Source organism: Phalacrocorax carbo, chromosome 5 (assembly GCF_963921805.1).
Source record: "Phalacrocorax carbo chromosome 5, bPhaCar2.1, whole genome shotgun sequence".
Taxonomy (NCBI): Eukaryota; Metazoa; Chordata; class Aves; order Suliformes; family Phalacrocoracidae; genus Phalacrocorax; species Phalacrocorax carbo.
This window is the reverse complement of record NC_087517.1, coordinates 28685117-28712719: the sequence shown is the minus strand read 5'-3', so window position 1 is coordinate 28712719 and position 27603 is coordinate 28685117. Positions and strand designations below refer to the sequence as shown.

Genomic DNA, 27603 nt, shown 5'->3' with positions numbered 1-27603 from the left:
TTTACTGGATTCGTCTAGCATTCTAGGTTTCTCTGACAGTGGACTTTCTTTATAAGCTGCTTAGGAAAAAATCAGAAGTACAGGACAGTCTTGCAGAGACTCTTCCACAGAATACTTTTTCAGCCTTTAGAAATTTAGGGAGCCAGGGAGTGGACCTTGGCTGTTCAGTAGTCCTAGGTGCATTCTTACTCGAGTATGCCCTGTCTCTTCTGTCATTCCAAGATACTTTTAGAGTGCTGCAGCAGTTATGTACACCTTCTCCATTATTTTACTTGTCCTGAGCCATCAGTTGCTTTCCGTTTTGTTTTCCCCTAGTTCCTGTATAGGAAGTGAACAGTTAGTGAGCAGTTGTTGCCTGTTCTCCATGCTGCTCATGACTTTGTAAATGTTTTCCTATTGCCCTGAATTGTCTTAATTCCAGACTGATGAGTCCTAGTCTATTTAGTTGTTCGTCATACTCTAAAACATAACACTGAACTCTTTTTGTCCCTTTGTCAACTCTATACCTTACAACAATTCAGGTTCAGTGAGATAATACCCCTTGAAACAGAGTTGCCATCTTCTGAGAGTGTAGGTCCAGAGTTGTGCAGAAATTGGTATTAGAGAATTGTTACCCATATTGCTAACCTTTGGGAAATGGAATGCTGTAAAGGAAAAGACTTCTGAGTATAAAGGACAGGTAGAAAGAACAAGTAGAAAAAAAGATTATGAAAGCAGTGACCTGATCTTAAACTGTGAGATTAACAACTTGAGTACTTGAAGTTATTTTAAATTGCATCAACTCATCTCCCCATCTCTCTTGACTCCCACACAGTGTTCAAAATGGTGTCAGCTCCTGCAAGATAGCTAGCTACAAAGCTATTTTATAACACGTTTTCACAGTGTTCATAGCAAGTGAAGTGTCTTCATGGATTTGAAAATGGTGCAAGTAACAGGAGATGGTTATAGTTGCACTTAGAGTTTTTCTTTGACCTCTTACCTTCCCTGATTTGTAGCTCATGTGGTGTTGCATATGTCAGTACATTAGAATGTTTTAACATGCCTGGTGTGTGTGGCTGCCTGTCTTGTGTCTGAAAAAAGGATTTCATCTTTCAATAGACAGTGGGCATTTGGGCCCACTGAGAGATAGACACTGAATATCAAATATGGGCATGATATTAAGGGGGAAAGAATGGAGCTGAAACTGGAAATATTTTCCACGTTCTTAAACGTCATTGGCACACTTAATTGAATGCAATTAAAAGCAAAATGTCAGTGTTTGTAGGTATTTATAAATTCCTTGAAGTAAATTTATTTCTTCTGTTTACATGCCACTTTCTATCTGCATCATTTGGACAGGTTAAGAGTGAGTTATTTTTTCAGACTTGTTGACCACACAGAGTAAACCAGACTAAGTCCTGTCTAAGTAGACTTTTAAAAAAGAAGTATTATCATTCTGAGCATAAATGAAGACATGAAAATGTTAAAGTGAAATTTTAATGCGTCTGAATTGTCCCTAGTTGGCTTATTTAAGTAAATTTATGGGGTAGATTTCATTGGGTAACTTAGACAAAGTGAAGCTATGTTTTCAGGGTGGAACTGATGAATCACCAAATTACTATATTAAGCAGGATGGAGTTCTTCCTTCCTCAGTTCTTAAAATGTTCCATCAATGTTTTATATTAGTACCAATGTATAGAAGCCATACAGGTTTGTTGTTTTTTTTTAACAGAAACTCAGTTTTGTGACACAAAGATTCACTAAGCTGCAAAATATCTCCAAAACATGAACATGTTTTTCGAGAGGTGAATGGCAAATACAAACTCAAAGGCCGATTGTCACTGAAGTCCAGAATGGATTTGTCTTTACATATTTGCTTCCTTTGTTTATCTTGAACCTTATGGTGCAAGAAAGGTGCTGTGCTATTGTTAAATGTAACATTTGTATGCTAGTATATAATATTAGCTCCTTGGTCCTAAATGTTAGCTTTCTGAGAGGTTCTTTTATTTCTTTATAGCCAAATTTTTAATAGGTCCAGGAAGAACATGGCTTGTTGGTGAAGTAATTTTTTTGTGCTTCTATAGGCTCTTCCTTGTTATACACACATATGTGAAAGAGGCTGGTGGTGAAAAATGAAAACAATTATCTAATATCATTAAGAAGTTAGTTATATATATTCTGTTTATGGAGATCAACGTGTTCGCGTTCATTTTGAAATAATTATGTTTGGAAAACAACAGGAGAAAATATTCTGAAAAGATAAGTTCCTTGATATACGTTTCAGACAGTCTTCAGTAAAACTTAAATACCTATGATCATCTAGCAGAACTCTGTGTCACTGAACTGTCAGGTGACAAGAGGAAGTGATAAGAACTGGAGTATTGAGAGTTGCCCTGACACCTGTGAGACATGTAACTTCTACAGCATGGACAGGAAGCAACTGAATAATCTGTCCAGAATGATTTTCACTTCGTGATTTTTGAAAAATATACATTACTTTCTTGACTGCTGAATTGATAAATACAGCACCTTTTCTTTTTTAATACATGCATGTGGGAGCAGCAAGTATTTTAGATCATAGCCCTGTATCAGTAGGGTGGGGGCCTTGAAGGTTCTACAAGCTGAAAATGGATTTGTGCTTAATAGTGTGTCATTTGTGGAGTGTCTCACTCAAGCCACACAAAAGCAGAGATGACGGGTACTTGTGTGTTCCTCCAGCTTGTTTTGGTGTGAGAGGAAGATGAAGTATTAGTTGTCTCCTTCAGGTGGTGAATTAGTCGATAGAACAGTGAAAGGAGACAACTCTTTACTCTTTGGCAGTCTCTTGCTTGTGTTTAGGAAAGGTTTTTAAAAGCTGAGACTATAATGCTTCAGTCTCTAAAGATTTCTATATAGAGCTTTACAGGTACCGAAGACTCTTGGTAGGTAGAAGGTACAGCACTAAAATACTGAAAGATTTGCCCTTTCTTAGTGTTTCAAAGCTGAAATCAGTGCACACTGGGCACACTGCCAATCTGTGTGTGAAGCAATCCCCACAGCCACCTCATGAAATATTCTGAAACATTTTTAAGTGGGCTCAAAATACAGACTACTATTGGAGAGCTTCCAGCATTAAGTTTGTCTGTATAGACCCCAACAGACAAATGGCTTTCATTGCATTCGTAGCTGTTAAAATATTGATGAGGATTAACAATTTCCTTGCAGCATCCTCAGATCCAGAAGAAATCCCAGTATATAAAGTATCTTTGCTGTGATGATGTAAGAACTTTACACCAATGGATCAATGGCATCCGCATTGCTAAGGTAACCTCCTCTCGGCAAGTCTTGCACAGTTGTCAGGAGCTGTCATTATGTGTGAAACCATTTAAAGTTATGTAACAAAATACATGCTGAATCTAACTTCCTTCTGTTTAACTATTCTGAACATGAACTTACAATCTTACATATTTCATTCCCTAGCAAAACTGTTAGGCTTTGTTGTTATGATAATTCAGTAACTGGGGCCTTTCTTCTTGTTTCTGCTGTACCTCTTTGTCACATGATGAAGTTCTAACTGACATCATGGTTAGATTTTAGCCAGCCTCCTTACAGATTTTAAACAGAAGGCTTATGGGAAGAGAATTGAGAAAACAGAATTGTTTTCCAAGGTCCCCAGGATGGCTTAGTTTATTCATTGGCCCATTTCTGGCTTGACGCTACCTCTTCTAGCATAAGTAAACTTTTCCTTTCTTTCAACAAGTCACTGATAAAAAGGGAAAAGGTTGGGGGAAGGGAGTTGCCACCTTGGTTAAACAAAATGAAATCTGCATTGAATTAATGTTGGCTGGGTTCCTTAATAAAGAGCCTGTTGTTTCTCTGTGGGGGAGAAAAAGGTGGAATAGAGAAGCCAGAGGGGGTCCTTCTCAACAGTCTGAAAAGGGTACACAGCCTATACAGTTGTTAAATTTGTTTGTCATTTTGCTTAGTATGGGAAGCAACTATACATGAACTATCAGGAAGCATTGAAGAGAACAGAATCAGCATATGACTGGACTTCCTTGTCTAGCTCCAGTATCAAGTCAGGCTCCAGCTCATCTAGTTTGCCAGGTAATAATGTGATCTGTCTCATAATAGAGAGATTTACCTTTTTTGTCATCTTCTATCTGGAGACCTCAGGAGAGACTATTTCAGGAAATGGGCTGTTTTTCTGAGGTCTTTTATGCTATGTTTAGTCTAAAACAGAACTTTGTTTAACATACGTTTTTGTATGTTTGTATATATATTTAAAAAATTATATTACTTGCTGTGGCGTATGTATTTGGAACATACAGTACTTTCTTGTTCACCTATAAAAAAGAATGTTTTTCTGATACTGAGAAAACTTCCTTTCAAATTTCTGATGCCTCTATTGCCACCTATCTGAAAAAGGAAATCAAACCTACGTTTTAATGATACGTAGACTTGTGTGTGTAGTTTTTAAGCCACTTTTGTTGACTGAAATATTTGAAATTGGAAAATGAGAAATAGTCCCTGCCCAAAGGCAAAGGTCCAAACAATCTCTTTAGAGACAAACTTTGAAAATACTGTTTCTGTTCCTGTGTCAAACTGTGTGTGTTTGCAGTAATGTGCTCCTGTTTGCCTCTCAGCAGGATGGGGAGTGTTTTTTTGTAGCACATAGCAGTTTAAAAATTGATGAGGGGTTTATATAGTCTCATTTCACTGTTTAGAGCTGACTGGGACACTCTGCCAGGTTATTCTGAAGCCTAAGGGCAAGTTTCATTATTGAAAACACCTTATTGTGTGAAAGTATTTTGTCCATCGCAGGCATAGGGCAGGAAGTAATGCTACTGAATTGGAAAGGTTCAGAAAGTAGCCTATAAGAATGAGCTAAACAAATGCATCCTCACTGGGAAAGCACCATGTCTTTTCAACGGTGTGGAACAGCTTGCAAGGCATAGCAGTAAATTCTCAGTTACTGACAATTACTCCATCCAAGCTGGGTGTTTTTCTGATAAAGTTTCTCTTGTTGTGGGGAGCTGAGCCACAGCCCACCAGCCATGGATGTTCTGTCAGAGCTGCAGTCCAGCCTGGCTTAGATGCTCTTTTTCCACAGGACAGCTTGGCGCTACACAGAAAGCAGGTGCCAGGCTGGATAGAACAGTCTGGAAGTGGCTGCTGCTGCCTTTCCAAGATATCCTGTGGACCCAGAGCATCATCTGTGTTTGCTAGTTGCGGGATGCGCATCATTCCTTCTCTTCCCTTGAGGAGTGGAGCACTTGGAAGCAAACTGCTGCCTTGGCTAGTGTAGTTTGCCTGTCCTTACCCTATATCCAGTGTTTCTAAGGGGGTGCTGGAGAGAGCACACTGCATGCATTGCATGCAGTGGGGCTTTTCCTGAAGTGCCGGAGCTGTTGGGTATTTCAGAGTCTGTACAACTGCAGTGTGTTCTTACTTTGCAGCATATCTAACATGCTGTCATCTTTGTGGAGCTTCAGATTTGGTTAATACCAGGAATCTGTTGCACTGTGTTGTTTTCCAGACAGCAACGGCCTGGGTGTGAGCTAGAGCTTATGCAGTAGTTAGGGGAACAATGTCCTTTTGGTGGGTTAACATGTTTAACAAGCGTGACCAATAAATGTCACACATAGTTGCGTTGTAAGCACACTGACTTTACTCTTACATTCAGAAACATATGCTAACTGTTTCTTAACTTTCTTCTAAACAGAATCTCAATCAAATCATTCTAATCAGTCTGACAGTGGAGTTTCTGACACCCAGCCAGCCGGACATGTCCGTTCCCAAAGCATTGTCAGCTCCATGTTCTCTGAGGCCTGGAAACGAGGCACTCAACTGGAGGAATCCAGCAAGGTAACAAGAAGACTTTAGTTTGAGAACCAACGCCCAACAAAATGTACGAGACAGTGATACCTCTTCCACCTCTGTCTTGAATGGGATTTCTTCTTTTTTTTACTCTATGTTTTTGACATACACTGCCATATAATTGTTTTTTCAGGAATGACTTTTTCAGGGAATTCAGCTCTAGAACCTTCTGTTCTTGCTTTTATTTGTGTGCACAGAACCCTCTGTTCTTTGAAGGCATAATACAGCCCTTCCCATAAAATCCTATTAACTAATGTTGAATAAAGACAAAATAAATGGATCAGCTGTTAACAAGTTGAATTAAATTCAGTTCTTTCACGAAGATCTTTCTCCACTTAACTAGCCACATCTTTCCATTGTAAAGATGTGAATAACTGAGACCTGAAGGCAGGTATATCTATTTAAGAAGTCCTCCAGTAGTTTTTACTCAAATGTTTTCTGTTACGTTTGGTGGAAATAGAAACAGTAGCCATGGATACAGTCAAAGCAAAAGTACTAAAATTGACAGCAATTGTGAATTGAGGCAGATTTGGTATCTCCTGTTGCTGGTAGAGAGTTACAAAAGATTTTAATCCATTGAAGCTTGAGGCTCAGGTCTGTTGTGGTTTGGTTAGCTTTCTGTCCTTTCTGTGGTAGTTGACTGGTGTAGTTCCTGGGAAATACTTCCAAGCACAGCAGAGATGCCACTTAAGCTGGTTTCTTGTCAGGCTCAAAGGCATTTCCAGGTTCCTGAACAGCTATGACACCAGTATTAACTGCAGCAGTTACGTGTGGAAGTACATTGGCAAGATGCTGTGAGACGCTATCTTCACTCCTGTCAATTTTGAATCTCTCCCAGACCCCAGGTTCAAGCTAGAGAAGCAAGCCTTATAAAACCAAAACTACTGGTTACTACACCTGACATTGGTGCATCAGATAAATAACTAAAAACAAGACACAACATCACATTTTCAAATAAGAAAGCACATGTGGTGCAATGTGAAAACTGACATGGCTGCATTCTTTGGTATTCATAACTTTTCTGCAGTGCCTGCTGGCTTGGAAATTGTCTGATTCTAATGGTAATGTGGTACTCGGCCCAGGAATGTAGCTTGCTAAATTGTGATCCAAATTTATCTACTGCATGCGTGCAACACCTGGTGCATGTTCATCAGCAGATGGCTTGTGTATGTGTACAGGGTGCCTCATTTCTGCAGGAGCGGGGTAGATGCAGAAGATAGGGTACTTGATTCTGTCTAGCACGTATCTGACAGAGGTGAAAGAGTTCTGCTATGAGAACTGTAATGTTATGGTTTCCTAAAGTTTAGGTTTTAACGTGAAAATCTTGGTGCTACACCCTGTGAGCTTTTAGAGAAAAGTTTGAAGTTTACCACAATGGGGTCACTGTTTTTCTTACTGAGTCCATAGTGCTGCTGGCAATTGTTCATTTAAATAAACCCCAAGAATTTTTATCTGATTAAAGCCATTTTTTGAATAAAATATTCAGACTGCTCCCTATTGAGGGCCATCCATGTTTCAAGATTTCATCAATTTGAATTCCTTTCTGTGCACAAATCCACAAAAAGGTATATTTCTCTTCCTCATGAGTAACACAGGTGAATGCATTGCTCTAAAACTTCCAAAGAATCCAAATGAAATGAACCATGTAAAATAATAATTTGAAGCCATGTTAAAAAATTCTGAGTAAATTGGTGACAAATTTACCTTCCATGAAACTACAGTATGTGCTTTTTTACCCTGTACAGGTCTGGCCCAAGGAACTTAAATAACTAATAAATCAGACAGGCAGTGAAAAATGTTAAGCTATGTGGCAAGAAGGGAGATAACAGTGCTGAAAAAATTGTAATTTACATTAAAAGGTAGTAGCAGTGAGAGACATGCTGGTTCAGGCAGATTAGTCTCCAAACAGTTATTTCAGAGGTAGTTATTCAACAGTGCTTTGTTGAGAAAGCTGGCTTAAGTAGTTCATACAGGCAGGTTGCTGCAAGTGGCAGAATTAGTGGAGACTTGTCCAGCGTGTCCCTTCCCCTTCTGCAGCAGCGCTCTCTCCCCTCGGCAAGCAAAGCAGAACAGAGCAGGCTTTGGCTCAGCAGGGAGATGACCTGGAGGCTGGCCAGCCAGCCAGCCAGGATGTTGTACTGGTTGGCCAGTGGCTAACTGCTCAGTTAAAAATTGGTGAGTTCTGCCTGTTTTTCCCTCTCTTAGCAAGTGCCGGTAACTTCACAACATTTTCTTGAGGTTGAAAATAGATTGAGATTTCTAGTGGTCTGTCATATTTGACTGAAATTTGCTAACCAATCCAAAAGCAACTGGCATTAGGGAAAGGAGATGGCAAACAGTTCAAGTGCAGAAGCTTGTTTTCTTAGGAAAGAAAAGCTTTAAAAAAAAAGCACAGTTATTTAAAAAAATAAATGCTATTCTTTTCATAGCATTTCTGAGAGTTCCAAGTAGTCATGAATATGCATGTTACAAATATGAATTGATAGTATGCAATAAGTCATTTTTAAAGATCCACAGAAGGACATCCCATAGTTCTAAGGACAAACAAGGACAATGATCTGTTTCGAGGTTCTTTTATAAACAAAGTATTGCTGAATATGTTTCTGGTTGTGGAAATTTAATTTGATTCTGTGGAGATGGGAGGGGCTCCCTCTCTTGACATGCACAATATTCTTTTTCCTGTCCTGAGTGCTTAGTTCGCTCACTGTGAAATGTCTGTCCTCAATGGATATGAGGAAAATTTCTCTCTGTTTTGATTATATCTAAGATTAAAAAACCCACCTTTCCCAAAATGCAGGTAATGTGTCCACTTTGTATTTTGAAAGATCGTTGTTTGCCCCAAGAATTCTTTATTCATCTGTTCACATTCTTCACAGTTGGGCAGTGAAGATCTTATTATGTCTCATTCTGTTTGTTAGATTATGAATAAGTTATTTCAAATGGCATGCTACAACAGGCATCAAAATGCGTGCTCACTGTGTGTGTTAAGTGACAAATTCAAGATTCCCCAAGGTCTTGCCATTCAGGGATAGCTGTTCTGTTATGCCTTGGTCTCCCTCTCTGTTTTATGCCGCTTTTATTTTTCCTGTTGCCTTTTGCTGTCTCAGGTGTCAAAAGTGAAGCTCAGCACTCCCGTGGTGCCTTATACAGGGCACAATTAAGGTCAGGTGGTGCTACTTGAAAATTCATTAACCTGGGTGATTGGGAGAATGGTAATTTGCAGACTAACACTTGCAAGAAATCAAGATTTCTCTCTTGTTTTGTTATGTGAACACCTTGATTTAGCTGCAGAACTTTGTTATACTCTTGCCTTCCAGACCTAATATGACAGGTAGAGGCACACCCATGTGTGTTGTAAATTCACCGTTTGTTGTTTCTGACTCTAATCCTTTTGGTGGTGTTCTGCGCATAAAGGAACTCTGTGCACCTGCGTTCAGAACAAAGCAAAATGCAAACCTGGTCATGAGTGCAAACGAGCATAACTGGGCTAACTTGTGGCAAAGTATTTACTAATGAAGTATAGGTACCCAGTGTGGTCAGTTGCCATGTTGGTATTGCGTTTCTAATGCATGTTTCTATGCTGTGCACTGTGAAATTCACAACTTGGCTTGTAGCCAAACCACTTCCTATTAGGAGGATATTTATAAACTTGAGTAATGCAATTAGCTTTTTATTTTTTAACAGGAATGTAGGCTTACAGTTTTAGAGAAACAAATAAAGCAAAACCCAACAAGTAGACTAAAACACTGCCTGCTGCTTTCCCATTGCTCCTTCCCTTAGTTTTTCCCCGACTTTCCTTTCTTTTTCTGCTTAACATAATAGTTGCATGTATAGCTATTCTTTCCCAAGCTAACTTTCTTCTAAAGATCTCTAACATTTCCTTCTGGGGAAATGCTCCTAGGAAACCTCAGTTCTCCCTCTTTTTCCTGATTTTTTTTCCTTGCCAGTCTTGGATATCAGAGCATGTGGAGTGGAAGGTTCTCAGTAGTATTCCTGTGTAGAGCTCGCTCCTCATGTGTTTTAGAGCATTTCAGGATTTCTGCGTTATGTGGCACCGAACAGCATAAGGCCTGAGCTAAGTAACATAAAGGCTTGGCGGATGCTCTGGTAGGCCGTGTATGGTTTAACTCTAGTCTTACTGAGCTGAGGAGATGTCCGCAGAGTCTCTTGCTCTGCCTGATGTCCTCTGCCATGGCCAGTGGCACACTGGGGAGTGCCATTACACTTGCCCAGAGGAGGACCACCAACTCTCACTGGGTACAGCTGCCTGCCCCACAGAAGCGATGAGGCTGGTGTATTTTCTCCCTGACATTCAGCCTAGCTTGGAGTAGACCTGACTCCAGTGATTCTTGCCAGCTCTCCCCTCCCTGCCTGCCTGGTCAGACAGCACAGTCCAGGCCTGTCAGTGTATGGAATTGTCTTTTGCCACATTGTTGTGCTAATACTTCCTGCATGCTGTAATCTGCCACTTAATTTTTAATGATAGGCACATTTAGACCTTGACTTTATCATCTTTGTCTCCCTCCCTCCCTCCCTCCCTCTCTGTCTTTTTCCTTTTCTCCCTTTCCACTGTCACTAAAAATCCCTTCCCCATAGGCCCGAATGGAGCCTGCAGGTCGGCCCTTCGTGTCTGTGGCACCTCCTGTGTCCCCACAGACAAAAGTGGCGACGCCCTATGCAGCATCTCAGCCCTCCCCCCCGCTGCCCCCACCGCCTCCCCCACCCCCGCCTCCCCCGCCCCCCCCTCCCCCGCCCCCACCCCCGCTCCCCAGCCAGGCTGCCCCCTCTGCGGGCTCCCCCGCCACCATGTTTGTCAAGTACAGCACCATCACCAGGTTGCAGAACGCTGCCCAGCACAGCGGGCCCTTTTCCAAAGCTGCTGCTGCACAGCAGGCCCCCCCACCCCCCCCACCCTCGGGAAAGCCTCAGATACTGGTGCCCCCCAACGGGGTCATGCCACCTCCCCCCCCGCCGCCACCTCCCCCCACACCGGGCTCTGCCATGGCGCAGCTGAAGCCAGCACCTTGTGCCCCCTCTGTGCCACAGTTCACACCACCGCCACCGCCCCCCAAAATCCATCAAGTTCAACCAAATATAAGCCAGGCCACCTCTGCCTCCTCACTGCCACCACCACCTCCTCCTGTGCCTGCCCCACCACCGCCCCAGGCACCCCCAAAGCCTGTCATGGCAGCTCTCCCCCCACAGCCTAGTGGGAAGGTGGCACCACCAGGGGTCACACATGTCACCCCCCCTGTGCCAGCTCCCTTGCCCCTTGCAATAAAGAAACAACCAAGTGTCACCTCTCCCCAGGTACCTCCACTGCCCCCGGCCCCTCCTGGCCCCACTCCCCCACCGACGTTCCCAAAGCAGCAGAGTTTCTCTGTGAAGCCTCCTCCATCCCCTCAGTCCCCAGTGCCATCGGTGGTGAAGCAGATAGTTAGCCAGTTCCCGCCTCCTCCCACCCCACCTGCTACTGAGCCCCAGCCTCTGAAACCCCTTCCACTGAGTGTGGCTCCACAGTCGCCTCCAGCAGTGAAGGCAAAGCCCAAATGGCAGCCCACATCTGCTCCCTCACCAGATTTCCCCCCTCCTCCACCAGAGAGCAGCTTAGTGTTTCCTCCTCCACCTCCTTCCCCAGCTTCCTCTGCAGGTTCTCCCCCCCCTGACAAATCAGGGTCTCCGGTCAAAAAGACCAGCAAGATATCAAGCCCTGGAGGGAAGAAACCACCTCCAACACCTCAGCGAAATTCAAGCATCAAGTCCACCAGCTCCACTGAGTACCATGAGTCCAAGAGACCTTCAGTGGACCGCCTTGTCAGCAAATTTGCACACCCACCAGAGCCGTCAGGGTCTCCTTCCAAGGAGTCATCGCCTCCTGCAGCCCCTCCAAAGCCAGGAAAGCTGAACCTTTCTGGGGTGAGCCTGCCCATTGTCCTTCCGCAAGGAGGCATCCTGGTGAAGGCTTCTGCTCCGGGTGTGTCTGGGAAGGAACCTGTGGTCGAATTCCCTTCTCCACCGTCCGATTCAGACTTTCCACCACCACCACCTGAAATAGATCTTCCTCTCCCGCCAGTTGAGATCCCATCTGTGTTTTCAGGCAGCACCTCCCCAAAAGTCGCTGTTGTCAATCCCCAGCCTCAGGTGTGGTCAAAACCATCTGTGAAAAAAGCCCCACCACCCACACGTCCCAAGCGGAATGACAGCACTCGACTGACACAGGTAGAGGTCGCAGAGCCACCAGGGTCAGCTGGCCCTCAAGTGCCCACTTCACCCAAGTCCAGCCTTAGCGTTCAGCCAGGATTCCTGGCAGACCTCAACCGGACACTGCAGCGGAAATCCATCACCCGGCATGGCTCCCTCTCCTCCGCGCGGATGTCCAGAACAGAGCCCACAGCCACCATGGACGACATGGCCCTGCCTCCGCCTCCGCCAGAGTTGCTGGCTGACCAGCAGAAGACGAGCAGCTTTGGAGGCAGTCATATATCCGGCTATGCAACGTTACGGAGGGGGCCACCCCCTGCTCCTCCCAAAAGGGATCAGAACACCAAGCTGTCTCGGGACTGGTAGTCAGTCCCCAGGGGCCGGTGCTCTCCGTGACTTGTGGGCCGCTCCATGATCGGCCAGCCTATGATCTTGCGCACTTGGAGAGAACGTGGGGACGTGGATGATAGCCCCATCAAAGGAGGTGATCTCAAACTGTAGCTAAGGCTAAATATAAAGACCTTCCCCTTTTATGGCTAGGCCAAAAAAGTTGGGGGCTTGGGGGTGTCAATATTTTATTGGGAAAGGTGGGTAGAGAGGCATTGACTCACCCTTTCAATTTCTTTTACCCTTCATATGGATTGGACCAAAAACCCGTTTTCTTACTTTTTCTGCATTTAGGGGTAGGGGGGGGAGATAAATTTTTGTAGTGTCTGTCCATGTGAGACCTGTTTGTGCATGTATTATAAGTGTAGGTATATAATATATTGTGATATACTTCGTCGCAATTATAGAAGATAACCAGAATGTTTTTGTAGAACCGTATTTATTGTTTCAGTCACTATATTATCTGGAATGGGACTCCGTAACTAGTCAAATCTTACCACAAAGATGAAGATGTAGGGGGCACTTTAAAGAAAGGAAGGAAAAAAAAAAAAACAAAACAAAGCAAAAAAAAAAACCTCCCCCCACAAACTCTCAGCAGTTTGTGGTGGGTAAACGGTGCAGATCTGAGGTGTTCTGCTAGTAACTGTATATTGTCCATTGAATGAAAAATGCAGATGCAACATACCAAAACATTCTGGTCGTAGTACTACTGAAAATGAGTATGTTTTGGGAAGAAAATAGATTTTATATATAGTGGGCTGGAGTGAAATATATTTATACTATAAAGAGCCTCCCCCTCCCTTCTAAATAGTTTAAATATATACACTGCTACAAATTATTTCAAAGTTATTTGTCCATGCAGTAAGTAGGATAAATATATATTATTCCAATCCATTATGCATTCTAACTTCATCGTAGGCTCGATCTTTTGTTTTTATGGCTCGAGATGAATATATTTGTGTTAACCCCTTCTGAAAGCTGCCAGGACTCCTGCAACCAATGCCGACCCACAAGGCTGACCCACGCCAATACATCACTTGTACGTGTAGTTCTTTCCCTGAAGGAACAGGTAGGTTTCCGTGGATAGTGTTATGCTCTCGCACAAACATACGCAGCGTACAGTCTCACCTTGTCTGTGCCTGGTAAGATGTATTATCTTCACCAAAACAAGTGTCTGGAAACATTGAAAGAAAGTCTTATTTGTAATTCATTAGAAACCATCAGGAAACTTTCCCTTCGAGAAGGAGAGAAGGGAGTGGTAACTTCAGGCCAAGCACAGTGCGAATTCTCTCTCTTTTCTTTGACCTGCCAGAGACTGCGACCAATGCATAAACCTGTTAAGTACAAAGTTGCACTTCTAGCAGTCAAGGGTGAAGACTGGAAAAAACCTCAACCTTGAGAGGCAATAACATTTGCTAATAATTTAATTTAAGGGCCCGTATGAGTAGGAAATAGACTGTCATATTTGCTTTGGGTTTTTTGGTTGCCACCGCTTCACAGTCAATCATCAGAGCAAGTACTAGAGTCCTCTTTCTTGTACTTCCGTAGCTTGATAGTACAGTCTTACCCACGTATTCGGACACTGTGATAAGGTGGTGTAGTTAGTCTAAGTGGTCTTATGTAGCGTGTGTGGTCATTACAGGGTAGTGTTACGCAGCCTGTGTAACGTAACTAAAACTCTCAGACTGCACCTACCCCATCTTCGGTTGTTAACAACATCCCTCGTCACCGTGGGGATACTGTCAAGGCTCAGATGGCAAATGATTTTACTGTTTACCTTTTCTCCAAAAGCAAATTCAAAATGCTTTCTTTCCCCCAAATAATGAAGCAAAGGAAGCAGCCTGACCTGACAGTATCCTCAAGAGTGTAAAAAAGTTGTAAAATAATCTCTCATTAGTGTAAGTCAGGCTGATAGACTTCAGACATATCGTGACAGTGTCCCCCATTCCTTTTTTTTAAGTGTTTTTTAAAAAATCCAAATAATAAAATAAATGTCTTTGTGAATAATTTATGAATAGGAAAAAAGCTTTGCTAATTAGAGGGGAAAATGACATCTATAACTATATAGTTTTAAAAACGTGCATCATAAAAAGAGAAAAAATAATGGTGCTGTCTCTGCTGACCTGTTTCGTATGATTTTTTTAAAATCTGTTTCAGCACCGCTGGAAATTGTTTTAATATTTCAGACTAGTTGTTTTGAGCAATAAGAGTATATACCATTGTGTGCATTTTAAAAGCACTGCTATGGAAAGGCACTTTTTTGTATCTTTCAAATTGTTCACAAAGTTTTGTTTCTACTATTTTTGTGCTTATGAAGTGTCCTTAAAAGCATTTGCATTGTTGATTTTAAGCATGCTCAGTGTAGCTGGTGAATAACTTCACAGGAAGGTTGTTAAGCTATACTGCAATTCATGGGTGCTGTAATTTTCAACATTGGTCCTCCTGCTGCGTGGTACTGTGTGCCGCTCCGGGGGCTCACACCCACCCGTGGAGCAAAAGGTGCGGAGGCACAGCCGTAACTCCCAGCTGTCACTGTTGGTGGGTGGGTGGACATGATCTCGTACTGCCTGGCAAGACGCATCTGGGCTGATGCAGCCTGCGCTCCCAGATAAGAGCAGTCAGGGAATTCTGCGTGCCCCATCTGGTTTCCTTTTCTCCCGAGAAAGCTCCACTGGTGTGTGTCAGTTCCAGCCTTTTTTCTTTTGTTCACTCTGTGCGGGTACCTCTGGGCTTTGGACTCAGCAGAGCAATGTTGTGAGTGCAATTTCTTCAGAGGCATTTGAGCTTTGTTCTCATTTTCCTGTGCCCAAGTTCACTTGCCCAGTATCTCTCCCCAGACAATGAATCCATGCCTGCTTACTGCTGCAGACTGGGAGACTGACGTTTAACTCTTAAGTTTGCAGCAAAAAGAATGAACGTCAGCAAAGGTGGCACCCTGTATTCCTTCCTGTTACGACTTCCTTCCTATGCCAGTAGCGATACAGAAGTAGCGATGGCTGCAGCTTGCTTCCTCTCAGCTGAGCACTGAAATTTGGCTGCAGTGTGGTTCAGACAACCTGGTTGCCTTTTCAGCTTGAGACCCCTCATTGTAAGTTGCTTTTCCAGTGTATTTACTGTTTCTGTGACAGTAAGTATTTATGCCTTATTTGCAAGAAAGTTATTTTTCCCCTTGTGCACTGATCTTGTAATTGCACCGTTATATTTCTTTAAATCGGAAAACAAAGGGGCCAGATGTCAGACACACAGCAAGAAGCTTCCTGCTACAACGATAGCCTGTAATCCTTTTGGCACTATTAAAATGAGCATGTGAGAGCTGAGCTTTCATATTCTGGACACAAAGATAGCAGCTCCTTTGATCCTAAAATACGAAGGAGAGTACAGCTGTAGTTGTATTATGTGATGAAAGCTGTGGCCTTTGACCCTTGTTAAGGTGGGTGTCAGGGAAAGCCCCACTGCTGCAGGGGCAGCTGAGAGCATACAGCTGCATTCATTAATCTGTTCCAGATTTGGTCTTCGTCTCCTCTCTGCCATGCAGCGGTAGCATCCACCTCCATGAGCCGCAGAGTCCCTCCTGTTCAGCTGGGTTTCTCTTTGCCTGCGGCACAGGTGGAGAAAGCAGGGATCTTGTCTTCTCAGACACTTTCATTGTAATTCACGTCTTGGGGAGTTGCTTTGGAAGGGAAAACTAGGCTCTTGTACCAGCACTAGTCTTAGAGGAGAAACTACTTTTAAAAACACAGGTTCTAAACAACCCCTAGGTAATGCATTTGAGGTGGAGATGCTGGTGGTTCTGTTTTGTCTTTCAAAACCTGTGGCTGGGAAGGAGGTTAGGCGTAAGTCTCCCATAGAAAATAACAACAGGATTGTTTCATTGTAAGAGGAAAGCTCCTGCTTCCCCCCGTGCAGTGGTTTCCTCCTGCGGCAAACCACTGCTAGCTCTGACTTGGTGCATGACCTCAAAGCCAAAGAGCTCCTCTCCTGAACTTACTCTGCAGTTTCCCACAGGGCAACGGTGAGTGACGGACACATCAGGGAAACGCAGTGAAGGTACCTGGATCGCTTTGGTTTCAGGTCTGATGGGAGAGGGAGCAGTTTTTTCAAGTGCATTTACAGATTTACTGGGCTGGACTTGCACATTTAAAAGTTTTCTAATTTCTTCTTTCTGTGCCCTTAGGCAACCCGATAACTCAGATCGGCTCAGAGATAAAAGCATGGCCAGTTTTTTCTCTGAGTTTGAGTTTTTTTTTTTCCCACAGTAAGGAGTCAAAAGTGCCATTTCAACAGCAGAAGGGCAAAAGAAAAATTCTCTGCCTATTACAGAAAACTGCATAGCACTAAATTGCTTTACTTCAGTGGTACCATTGCAGGTAAATTTGTTTCTTATTTAGAGTATAATTGAGTCTTACTATGATTAGTACTTCAAGTACAGAGTTGCATTAAAATCAGTTGCACTCCAGGAAAGCAATGTAAATTCCTGACAGAAGGTAGTGAGGATGCAGCCAGAACATGTGAGTTTGGGGCTTTATTTTTTTCCCTTTTTTCATTGTTAAGTTGTAGGCGAGGTAGTTGTTCAAACAGTGCTCATCATCTGGAGGTGAGGGGAGTCTTATTTTTTTGGGTGAGACTTCTTCCCAAAGCCCATTTGTGGCTCCTGGCATTCAGCTTTGCATTCCCTCGTACAATCGGGGCGGCCTCCAAACCAGAGAGGATTTAACACTACAGGGGATAGTTTCTCTTAGATGTTTTTGTAATGTGCTGGTGGGTTTAAAGCTTTTATTTTGGAATTATAAGTAAGATTGTCTAAAGTTGGGTAATTTATCTTTCTGAAATCTTTCTCCTTCAGTTAAAAACCACCCATGAAGGCTGACAGAAACCAGTGGTATGTTGCAGGGGTCAGCACTCACAATCCACTGAGTCACAGGCTTTGACTAGTTTTGAAAAGTTTAAGACACTAAAGTGCAAGTGAGGTGACAACAGATGCTTGCCCCTCATGCTGTAAATTAAAGTAATTGCCACTAAAATGGGCAAAATGGCAGTTTGGGTTGATGGCTATTTGGTGCTCTGAGGCACTCACCAGGGCTCTGTTCATCACAGGTGTATCTCTTTGGTGAGCAGAGCTAGAGAAGGTGGAAGACCAGGCGGAACCGGAACTGGTGCTATATGCACCATCCCCCATGGCAGGGATTTAGAGGGAAATGCGCGAGAAGGAAAGTGACAGATTTTTTTGAGCCCCCCCCCTTATTTAAATACATAAAGGCGACTTGTCTTTTAGGAGACAGGAATTGAACCAGCTGTTCCCTACAGTGTAAAAGTTTCCTCCCACCTTTCCTAAGATGCCAAAGATGTGTTCAGAGCTAAATTCCAGGTACGCAGATGTGCTTGCAGCCACCTCTCCTGAGGCTGAGGTGCCAGGAGCCAAAGTGCTGCCGCGCTGCAGCAGCCGTTTGGCACGAGCACAGGGCTGCCAGGGTTCCATGTTGTGCATCTCCTGCTGGTAGCGGGGTACACGCCTGCACGGGGTGGGGGCAAAGGACAGTTTAGCAGACAAACCTGCGCCCAAGGCTCCCTGCTGCTGATTTGGTGCAGCACCATAATGCTTGTACTTCTAAAAGGAAAACTAAATGCTTTGTCACAAGTTATAACTGCAAAACTTAGGTCTCCTTCTAGTGGACTGGAGCAGCAGCTTGGTTTATGGCTTACACTAATTGTTAGCAGCCACCGGCGCTATTCTGTACAATACTGGGGATGCAAAAGTAATGAAAAAAGTGTCATTGCAATGATGATTTGTCTGTGCAGCAAACTTGTGCTGAGTGCTGTAAATACATTCATGTTTACTGCTTTAAAAAGAAAATTGCACATTTTCTCTTTCAATGGGATTGCCTCCCCTCTTCTTCCCTTTCCAAAAAGAAAAATCAAAGCTCTTTTAGACTGATAGCTTCAGGCTGGGAGGAGCTTTGCCATATTATAAATATATATAAATATATGTATAAATATACTTTTTTAAGCATGGGAGAGGACAAAAGAAATACTACATTATAGAGTACCCGATATAGATCATTATACAATGGAATATGCACAATTCAATAAAGATGTAGTTAAATTTAATAACCTGTTTTAATCCTCTGTCTTGCCATTCTCCTTTCTCATGAGTTCAGAACCCACACTGTGTTCTCAGGGCATCAGTGGGCCGCCCCTGTAGGCATCAGGCATCCGATGGCCTACAGCTTTACCATGTATATGCTCACTCTCAATAAAATTGCTTTCCATTGTTCCTTTGCACAGTTCTTCCCAGCGGGTCAGAGCTGGCTGTACCAGTAGCACGGTGCACACCAATTACAGGTCTAAAGCAGACCCAGTGCAAAGGCTCGCCTTTTCCACCTGCCTCCTCCCTCAGCGTGCAGGGGCCTGGTACAGCTCTGCTCACACAAGAACAGCTGATGGCTGGTAAGTGCTGCTGCGGCCCCTCTCCGGGGCCTGCTGCAGGGAATGCGGCTCTGCTCCCCTCCTCCCGGGCTTCGTTCGCAGGCCCTGCGGCCATCAGCAGCTGTTACAGCAGCGGTGTGAGGCATGACATTAGTGGAGACTGCAGGAAATGCATAGTCACACAGAAGCAGAGAGAGGAGGTGCCGAAGGCAGTAGGCTGGGGGCCAGTGGGCCCCACTTGCCCCCTTGCTGGGGGAAGTGCCATGCTCTGAGCTCCTCTGGGACGGGGCTCAGGCATACGCAAGCACCTGTCCCTGTCCCCACTGTGCTGAAAAGCCTGTAGCGAAAGACAAGGAACGTGACGCAGCAGTGGCACGCTCACAGAACACATGGTGTGTGCTTTGTTCTTTTTATTTAGGGCTCGTAACAAGAGGGTTTAGTACACAGCAACAGTTAAGTCCAAGTACAATTAAAAAAATTTAAAAATTGGGTTTTGCACTCAGTGAAAGGTGGTTCAAGTGGCACACACAATAAAATGTTACTGGTGGCATACAGCTCCCCAGAGTCCTGTGGGCTGGGTCATTTACGGTGGGCTCTGCACTCGTCCGCTGCAGCAGCAGTGCCGAATGCAAAAGCAGAGCGTGCTTCTCCTGACGGCAAACCAAAGGAGAGGGTGGGGGCATCTGCTCTCAGGAAAAAAGTGCATGGACAAAATCCATGTTAGACACCGACATCTCCAGAGAATTCATAGAAACTACTTGTCCATGCAAGTTGCAAAAGACACTTTTTCAAATGTGAAAAGAAGCACTTGTTCTTTACAAAAAAAAATCTCAGACATGTCAGCACTTTAGCAAGGCGCTGTAATGGAAATGAAGTTGTGTACAGCTCTTCCTCATTAGTCAATAGTGGTAGGATTCTTCTGAGGTTTTAAGAGAAACAGGAACAAATGTACGGCACACGTTTCGGCAGTCACCACATCGGTGGCAGGATGCTGGGTGTAAGCTTACCGCTGGACAACAGGCTGCTGCTAACGTTACTGGTTTTGTAATACGCAAAGGTGCTAACAAAATTACTGTTTAGAGTACCAAAGAAGGAAATGCTTCCCGCAGGGGCAGGAGACTGCACAAAACACAGGGGTGGTTTTTTTTTGAACGAAAGCAGCAGAGCACCATGCTCTGTGAAGTAGTCTTTGTAACAGCAGTTGGCAAACCTTGGCTGCATCAAACTTTCAGCAACCTTCCCAGGGACATGAGGTGGGGGACCCCGCTATTCTCCCAGTTTCAAAATCAAAAGTAGGTCAAAGAGACTGTTACTGCACACTGACTTCAGCTACTGGAGGAGAACCCCCGAACTGGTCCCTCCTTGAGCTATTCTGACCTCTGTGTAATACCATTTTAATCACAAAATGTGGCAGTGCCTAATACTGGACGATGCCAAATGGTGGGGAAGGTGGATAGACCTGTAAGCACAGTAAATTCTTGAAAGTGGAGCCTCATACATGTAGCCCATCATCTGCCTGCTAGAGCTCAGTTTACAGAACCAGCTTTGCTAGAGATCTGGGTTGTAAATACTTGCCTTAGTGACTGCAACAGTGCTCTACATTCCTCCCTGCCACTGTTGTCAACATAGGCACTGAAGGCTCTGCCTGGGGTTTGTAATACTTCCTGAAATGCTGCAGCGCACCATCAGAGGCTCTACACTCTCAATGCAAGTACCCTTCCCAGTAGAAGCCTCAGCACCATGGTCTTTCCAACAGCAGCTTCCAACAAGTTGCCTAGCAGAGACCATACATAGACACCAGCTGTTTCACATGATGTCCTGTACCACCTCTGGGAGGAAGAGCCCTGTAAATGCTCCCAGTTTCCTAACCTGCATAAAGGCCCAGCCTTTCCAGAAAGGAAAACATGAACATGTTGCTTTTGCTTTTTGCCTGAAGCCTGGAGGCATAACTAATTAAAAAGAGCGAGCTCATTTCCAGTGCTTGCGGTGAAGTGGTGGAAGTTGCTGGGAAGAGCGCAGCATTACATCACCATCCGGCACAGGTGGGCGACACCACAGAAGCACAACAGTTGCTATCAGCGCACAACCCTTCTCCACCCCAGTCAACAAATGCACGTACGCCCCAGGCAGGCAGCCTACCCTCTGCCAGAAAAGGAGCATCAGTCCTGCTGCTACCTCGCTTGCTTTTCATCTCAACTGAAATGCCCTAGATACATGTTGGTGCCACTTGCCAGAAGCTGCATCACTGCCACTGGCAACTTTGGCTATTGCCAAGAACCCTCAGCCACAAAGAACAAAAATGTTCAGGAGCTGTGAAAGGTGGACAAACCACTCCTCTAGCAAGAACTAGCTGGGTTTAAGGCTTCCTGGCACCCACTGGTAAGCCACACACCACCAGGACTGCGGGGGGTGGTGGTTCAAACCAGCAGCAATCTCTAGCCACTTTCAGGAACACCCAACACAACTTGTTCCCATTATTGCTAACCACAACGACCAGCTGAGTCCCAGGAACGTGGCCAGCCTCCTGGTAACACACCAAGCTCTGCCAGCTAGCCCTGACTCTGTGCTGCACCCTTGTCCTCCAGTGAGAGCAACAGCTCTTCAGGGCATCGGTGTCTGCCCATGTCTCACCAGTCAGGCCAGCAAGTCTCCAGGTATTGCTGCAGCTCTCTGGTGCCTACTCCAGCCAGCAGGCTTGGGCACGCCCCAGGGTGCCCCAGTGCAACATAGCCTGCTTGCCTCTCCTGCCCCTCTCAGCCATCTGCTGCAGCAGCCAGTGAGAGAAACAGACCGTTAATCGGAGGGCTGGGCGGGAGAGAAAAAAAAGAAAAGGGTGGCGAGGGAATTAGGGTGAAATACACGCAACCTCAGCCATCTCTCGCTCTCTCTAGGCTGGAAGGCAGACACCAAAATAACCTGTTTTGGCACTAGATGGGGACAGATGCTGTAGGACCCCCCCTCACACAGGCAGAGAGGCAGCTGTAGTTAATAGTGTTGTCCCTGGGGCCAAGAGCAAGGAAGAAATCGCTGATACAGCAACCCAAAACAAAATACACCACTAGAGGATGCTGACCGATTTCTGTACACAATGAAAACAGCTGGCTGGGCTAAGGCAGCTCTCACAAAGGGAGAGCCATACTCTGGAGTGGCTCCTTCCCCACCTGTCTCATCCATACACACCTCTGATTGATCAGCCTGCGATGCTGAACACCCTCAGCTGTGGCAGCAGAACTCAGTGAAGCGATGTTGTGCACCTACTTGAAATACTGTCTCCCTGCCCGCCTGCCCCCCCTCCCCCCCAAAGTAAACATGTAAATTATAAAGGAGTGAGGGAGAAGGTTTTGCAGAAGGGACAAAACATAACCCTCACTGATTTTACTAGCATGCAGTCTATGTAACAATATACAAAGTCTGATTACCTTGGCCTGGTCTATGACTGTTACATCACATCATCCCCAAACAAGCAACAAAATTAAAATCTGTACAAAATTAAAAATATGCATAAAACTCAACAAATTCCTTTACATTAGTACTGCATAATAAAGCATCAAACCAGCAGGAGGTGACCCAAAACTTCCATCCACAGCAGCTCTTGCAGGATAAACAACTCCACAAACTATCAGTAGGGACCAAACTAACCCCTGGCCCATCAGACCCAAGCCAGTTCTTTCTTTAAGGAGCTTCACACATTCCACTTCCAAGGTTTTGCAGCCTCATCTTCGGGCTGAGCTCTGAGACAAGCAGTCAGCACTTCCCAGAGTTCACAATGCTCTCCTCTTGCAACACTGAAAACTCACAAGGTGAACCACCAGCTGAATGAAGATGAGACGGGCGTGTAGCACTCACAGTGGAAGAACACACAATCCCCACCTGTCAGAAGTGTTCAAGCACACGCTTTTACACAGACTGAGTTAAGAGACCTTTCATTAATGCACGACCTCCCAGCTGCAGCACAGGGGGGCACAGGGAGAGAGGATCAGCTGTCGTTCAGTAACTCACGAAGCTGCCATAATGATGCATTTGAGCACTGTTCGCTCAGCCTTTACCACAAACATACCCAGAGCAAGAGAAACCAGGAAAGCTCCGATACTCCTGGAAAAGATAAGCCACCCTGTGAGCACCAATGGCTCAGGCAATAATGCTGTTCAGTCACGCAGGCCGCCAGCCAGGCTGCAAGCACCACCTTCCTCTGCAAGAAGTGCAGCCCTGCCTGTGACACTAGAAAGAGTCACTCCAGTGACTGCACAGCCTGTGTTTCTAAGTTTGCTCCCAGAGAAACAACAGGCTGAGGGAACTGAACATGGCTGCTTCTGTTAGTCTTACTGCGACACAAAAGTCTCCACCAAGGAAGGTGGAAGGGTATCTCTTCTGGCTAACACTCATCCCAAACTATAATGCTGTCAACTTCCAGGAAGAAGACAACCTTGGCTACACGGCTGTGGATTGAGCAGGGGAGAACGTAACTTCTATTTCCACACCAGTTTCTTCCAAGTCCTACCTCCTGTAGGCTTGAACCAAACTGGTTCCTTACACACTATCACAGGAGTTGGCGCACTCTTCTGGAAGCTCACAGCAGGTGATCAAACTCATCCATATCCCACAAACACACCTCGCCTGTTTGTTTCCTCTTTCTTCCGTGCTGAGCAGCTATGGCACCTCCCGGACCAGGTTTGCACTGAACCTGCACCTCCATCCTGATACTGCACCAATTACCGAGCAAGGGGATTGGGTCAGTTACCTGTATCATTGCCAATACTTTCACGCACCCAGCCCTGGTAGCACTCTCTTGTGCACTGCTGTTTGACACACAGGCCTCAGAGGACAGCCGCAGCATCACCTCGCCTTTGACAAGCTACTGCTGGTACCAGCTGGAACTTGGCCAGGTGACAGTCAGGAGTTGTCCTGGAAGATGCCCTGGCCCAGGAGGGTCTCACAACACAGGGGTCAGCTCCATTTGCAGGCTAACAGGACTGTGATGGGAGGTTTAATCAGTTCACTCTGTTAATGCATGACATTTACCCAAAGGTAACATTTAGGCCTTCCTAAGGGCAGACTAGACAGCCGTTGCTTCATGCTTATCTGCTAGGCAGAAGCCGTGTTTTTAACTGAGACTAGATTAAAAAGCAAACTATCAACACATGGGGCTACAGAGCCTTCACGTGGTATTACTCCACCCCAGATCCACCAGTATAGCTCAAAATATCTATTTTTTGATAATAAAAAATGGAGCGGGCTGGGGGAAGAGCTAGGACTACTACTAGTTACTGCTTGGATTTCCATGGGAAACCAGTACACACAACAGCCCTTTTTACTTCCACTGAAGAGATTTTGGCAACAGACATGAAGACGACAATTGCCGTTTGTCCTGCCTCTGCACAGGGCTCTCACAGTACATATGCAAATCTAGTCATCAAGTACAAAATAGCCAATTTACAATACCTGATTGGATTTTTAAGATTATATTGTGCATAAGACTAAAGTCGGGGGTAAGTTTCTCTAGTGCAACCAGGCGTGAGTAGACTTGAACCGTAGATCACAGCCCCTAGAGTTCATCCTCGGACCCCAGGAGGACCTGTAAACTTTGTTTTGCCTTCACTATCAACGGCATCTGTGAGATCTGTTTCAACCAGCAGCACCCATGGCAAGTAGAGCACATTTACATCAGTGCAGAACACAAAACAAAACTCTGGCATTCAAAAGATGAGGAAATGGGGATGGGGGTCCTCTGGGCTGCAGCCATCTGAATTGTCTAAATTGAAAGGTGAGTGAATGAAAGCCAGCTCTGTGTGCCCCTGTGTCAGCCTACATGTGCAGAGCAGCTGCAGAACTGTTTATGCTAAAGACTTATCCAGCTACGTGGAAGTCAGCTACAGGAACGGGTCTGTGTAGAAATCGCAGTGTTTTCTAGCGCATAACTGTTCTTCCAGCTGCACGGGAGTGTAGTGTAGAAACAGGAGGGGTGTCCACTGGCCAGTAACCCTTCACCGCAAGCATCCAGGACATCCCAAGGGCCAGGCAGTGCTGCCAAGGGTAGTACCACAAGGGCACACAGGATTCCTGAGACAGATCCCAAAGCCTGTCAGAAGTAGTCAGAATTCAAGTGAAGTATCAGCTACTCAACAAGTTTGTTACATCTGAACGGGAGCTCAGACAGCTCAGGATAGCCTCTGCTGGCAGCCGGAAGAGCCATAGAGCCATTTGTTCAAACAACTCAAATCACTATTGTTTTATAATGGGGGCAGGGAGGGGGGGGGGAAAATAAAAAACAAGAGTGGTTGTTACAATTATCCTTCATTCAGTTATACTGGATGGAGCCCCAGAGGCTGATGGAGATCTGGGAAGCCCTGACAGCTCCTGCAGCAGGAGATGCAGTGTTTTGTCCTCTGGTCTTCACTCTGAGTAATGCATGATCGACTCCACATAGTTCCCTGGGAAGAGCCCTGTCACTCCATTCATAACCCCCTCATACCAGCCGTCATCATTTTTCTTGATGACATAAATGATGGCACCTTCCTGAAATGAGAGCTCATCTTCTTTGTCCTTCGTGTAGTCGTAGATCGCCACCACTAGGAAAGAACAGAGCATGACTTGTTAGGAGAGGTACAGCGAAGAGGAGGAGAATCAACCTCATACAAAGTTCTCCACATTCAAAGCGATCTCTGCGAACTTCCTCACCTCCATGGGCACAGAATGATCTGCTGAGGGGGGAAGTTTCTTCCAACCCTTTATAAGAGCGCATGCTTTAAAGCACAGGAGCCAAGGACTACTTTAATTCTTCTAGGCTTACTATTTCCAGACCCACCAGAGGAAAAGTTTACAAATATATGTTAAACTTTTGGTATGGAATGATACAAGGAGGTGGCTGTAACTCCCTGTGGCTCTGACCACTCAGACCAACTCTGAGATTCATTTATTAGATGTCTGTGCAGAATCAGATCTTTGTGCAACTAACAGCCAGCAGGAAAACATGGAAGAGGGAGAGTAATAAGAGCTCTCTTCAGATCACAGTAAGAATGAGCCATGGCTAATGTCCCAGACTTCCATCTACCTTAGCTACCTCCACATTTAAATCTGTAAAATGTGTATGTGCAGCCCCAGTAGGCAGAAGTCACTCCCAGGGTATATAGTGCCAAGATGGGTGAATCTCAGTTAGGGGCTTGGAAGAAGTAAGGTGGTTCTCTGAAACAAAATGTATGCCTACTGTATCAGGACATTTTTCTTACAGCTGCAGAATATTTTACTGAAGGCATGAAAGCTGCTAGGAAAGTCAAAGAAATTGGACAAAGCACTGGCAAATCTTAAAGAGATCGTTGTCCGGAAATGGCATAAAACAGACATCAACTTGATATGTTTTTCCCTTCTCAGTCCTATCATTATCTCTTCCGTACAGAAAATGAGCTATGCCGGACTCTGAATACTTTAACAAATAGCATCAGACAGTGCTTTGAGCACTTGGCAATGGAACACGCAGTGCTGCCATTGACACAAAATGGATGTTGGACAGAGATCCTAAAATCTTGTACTGGCTAAAGAAGGGAAGATACTCTAAAACAAAGCAAGGAGAGGGGTAAAAAAAAAACAAACAAACCAGCATGTGTTCATGAGCACAGTGTCCAAGAGTCCTGCTAAATTCATCAGTCATTTCAAAAGAAGAGAGGTTATTTCCTTCTGAGGCAGCAAAGGAATCAATACAAATATTTACTAGGGAAACCTGGATCCTGAAGAGATTATAAAGTAAAATATACAGATCAATCCCAGTGGAGAAGCAGAGTATGTACAGAGAATTAGGGTTTTTTAAATACATCTCCCAAACAGCTGTGCGTTTTAAATACGCTCTGGTCAAATGATACAAATGTTGCTGGCTCTACACTTATACCAGCACAGCTGTTAGGTAACTCCTCCGAACGAGTTTTAGACTTATCGTTCTAAGGAAACAAAACACAAATTGAGAAATCAGTAGATTTTTAGCTTGAAAAACAGAAGTCACTATATAAACACGATTCATTCATTTAAAGTTCTTCAAAATTCCTTTTTAACTGCCTTCTCTACCTGTTCATTTTAAAACATTTATTCCTAGATTCACCTGTTGTGCTCTTGATAATAATAAGCCAAGGATCACAATAACTTCCAATTCCCTTCCTTCTCATTTTTGAGTGTTACTCTAGTCCCCTCTGATACTGAATGGATTAATTATTTCATGACCACAAGTAGGAAACTCTTCCCTAAGTTTGTGATGAAAATTCGCTTCTTGTTAAGCCTGAAGCCTGGGTTTTGTTTTCACATCACTGTTGCTTCCTCCTACATGTTACTTCTATTGGCAACATTCCTCTCTCTAAAATATTGTTTAATCCTTCTGTCTGTAGCCCCACGAGATCAAGCTGTGAGCTTGTCGCATACCACGAGCTACCAGGAACCGAGGCCAGTATTGCAAAAAAGGCTCCCGATGAGACAGGAAGCAGCAATACTGACTCAGGAGGTGGCATCCCTCCTTGCGAGACTGAGCCAGGACCTCTTAGTTTCCATCTGAATATGTTGCAACGCAGATATGAAAAACAGAATTACTCATTTAGGTTGATATTCTTCCAATCAGTGATCTTTGGTTCTTCAACAATTACACAGAGTTTGGCTGAACTGTACATCAAACTGACCACAAATGTAGGCCAGACTGATTATCCAGCTGAAATCTGACAGCTGTGAGCACACACTTTCTCCATGTGGTACAAGGGTAATTCTTCCTTCTGGATACCCATTTCT

General features: G+C 44.6%; 2 protein-coding genes across 18 annotated transcripts in view; one reads left to right on the top strand and one right to left on the bottom strand.

Annotated features, from left to right (window-relative positions):
- Positions 1–18534, top strand: part of RAPH1 (Ras association (RalGDS/AF-6) and pleckstrin homology domains 1) — a 109717-nt gene extending 91183 nt beyond the window's left edge. For 8 of the 9 annotated variants that reach the window (XM_064451789.1, XM_064451784.1, XM_064451787.1 and 5 more), the window contains 4 exons: positions 3184–3282; positions 3945–4065; positions 5684–5826; positions 10435–18534. In XM_064451789.1, the coding sequence (XP_064307859.1) occupies positions 3184–3282; positions 3945–4065; positions 5684–5826; positions 10435–12405 (2334 nt within the window). In that variant the 3' untranslated portion in view covers positions 12406–18534. Of the gene's footprint in view, positions 1–3183; positions 3283–3944; positions 4066–5683; positions 5827–8945; positions 9575–10434 lie in introns of those variants that run through there. The other variant, XM_064451793.1, reaches the window with a different exon arrangement.
- A 710-nt stretch (positions 18535–19244) lies between these two features.
- Positions 19245–27603, bottom strand: part of ABI2 (abl interactor 2) — a 71614-nt gene continuing 63255 nt past the window's right edge. For all 9 annotated transcript variants that reach the window (XM_064451803.1, XM_064451802.1, XM_064451801.1 and 6 more), the window contains one exon: positions 19245–25415. In XM_064451803.1, coding sequence (XP_064307873.1) covers positions 25240–25415 — 176 coding nt within the window. In that variant the 3' untranslated portion in view covers positions 19245–25239. The remainder of the gene's footprint in view (positions 25416–27603) is intronic.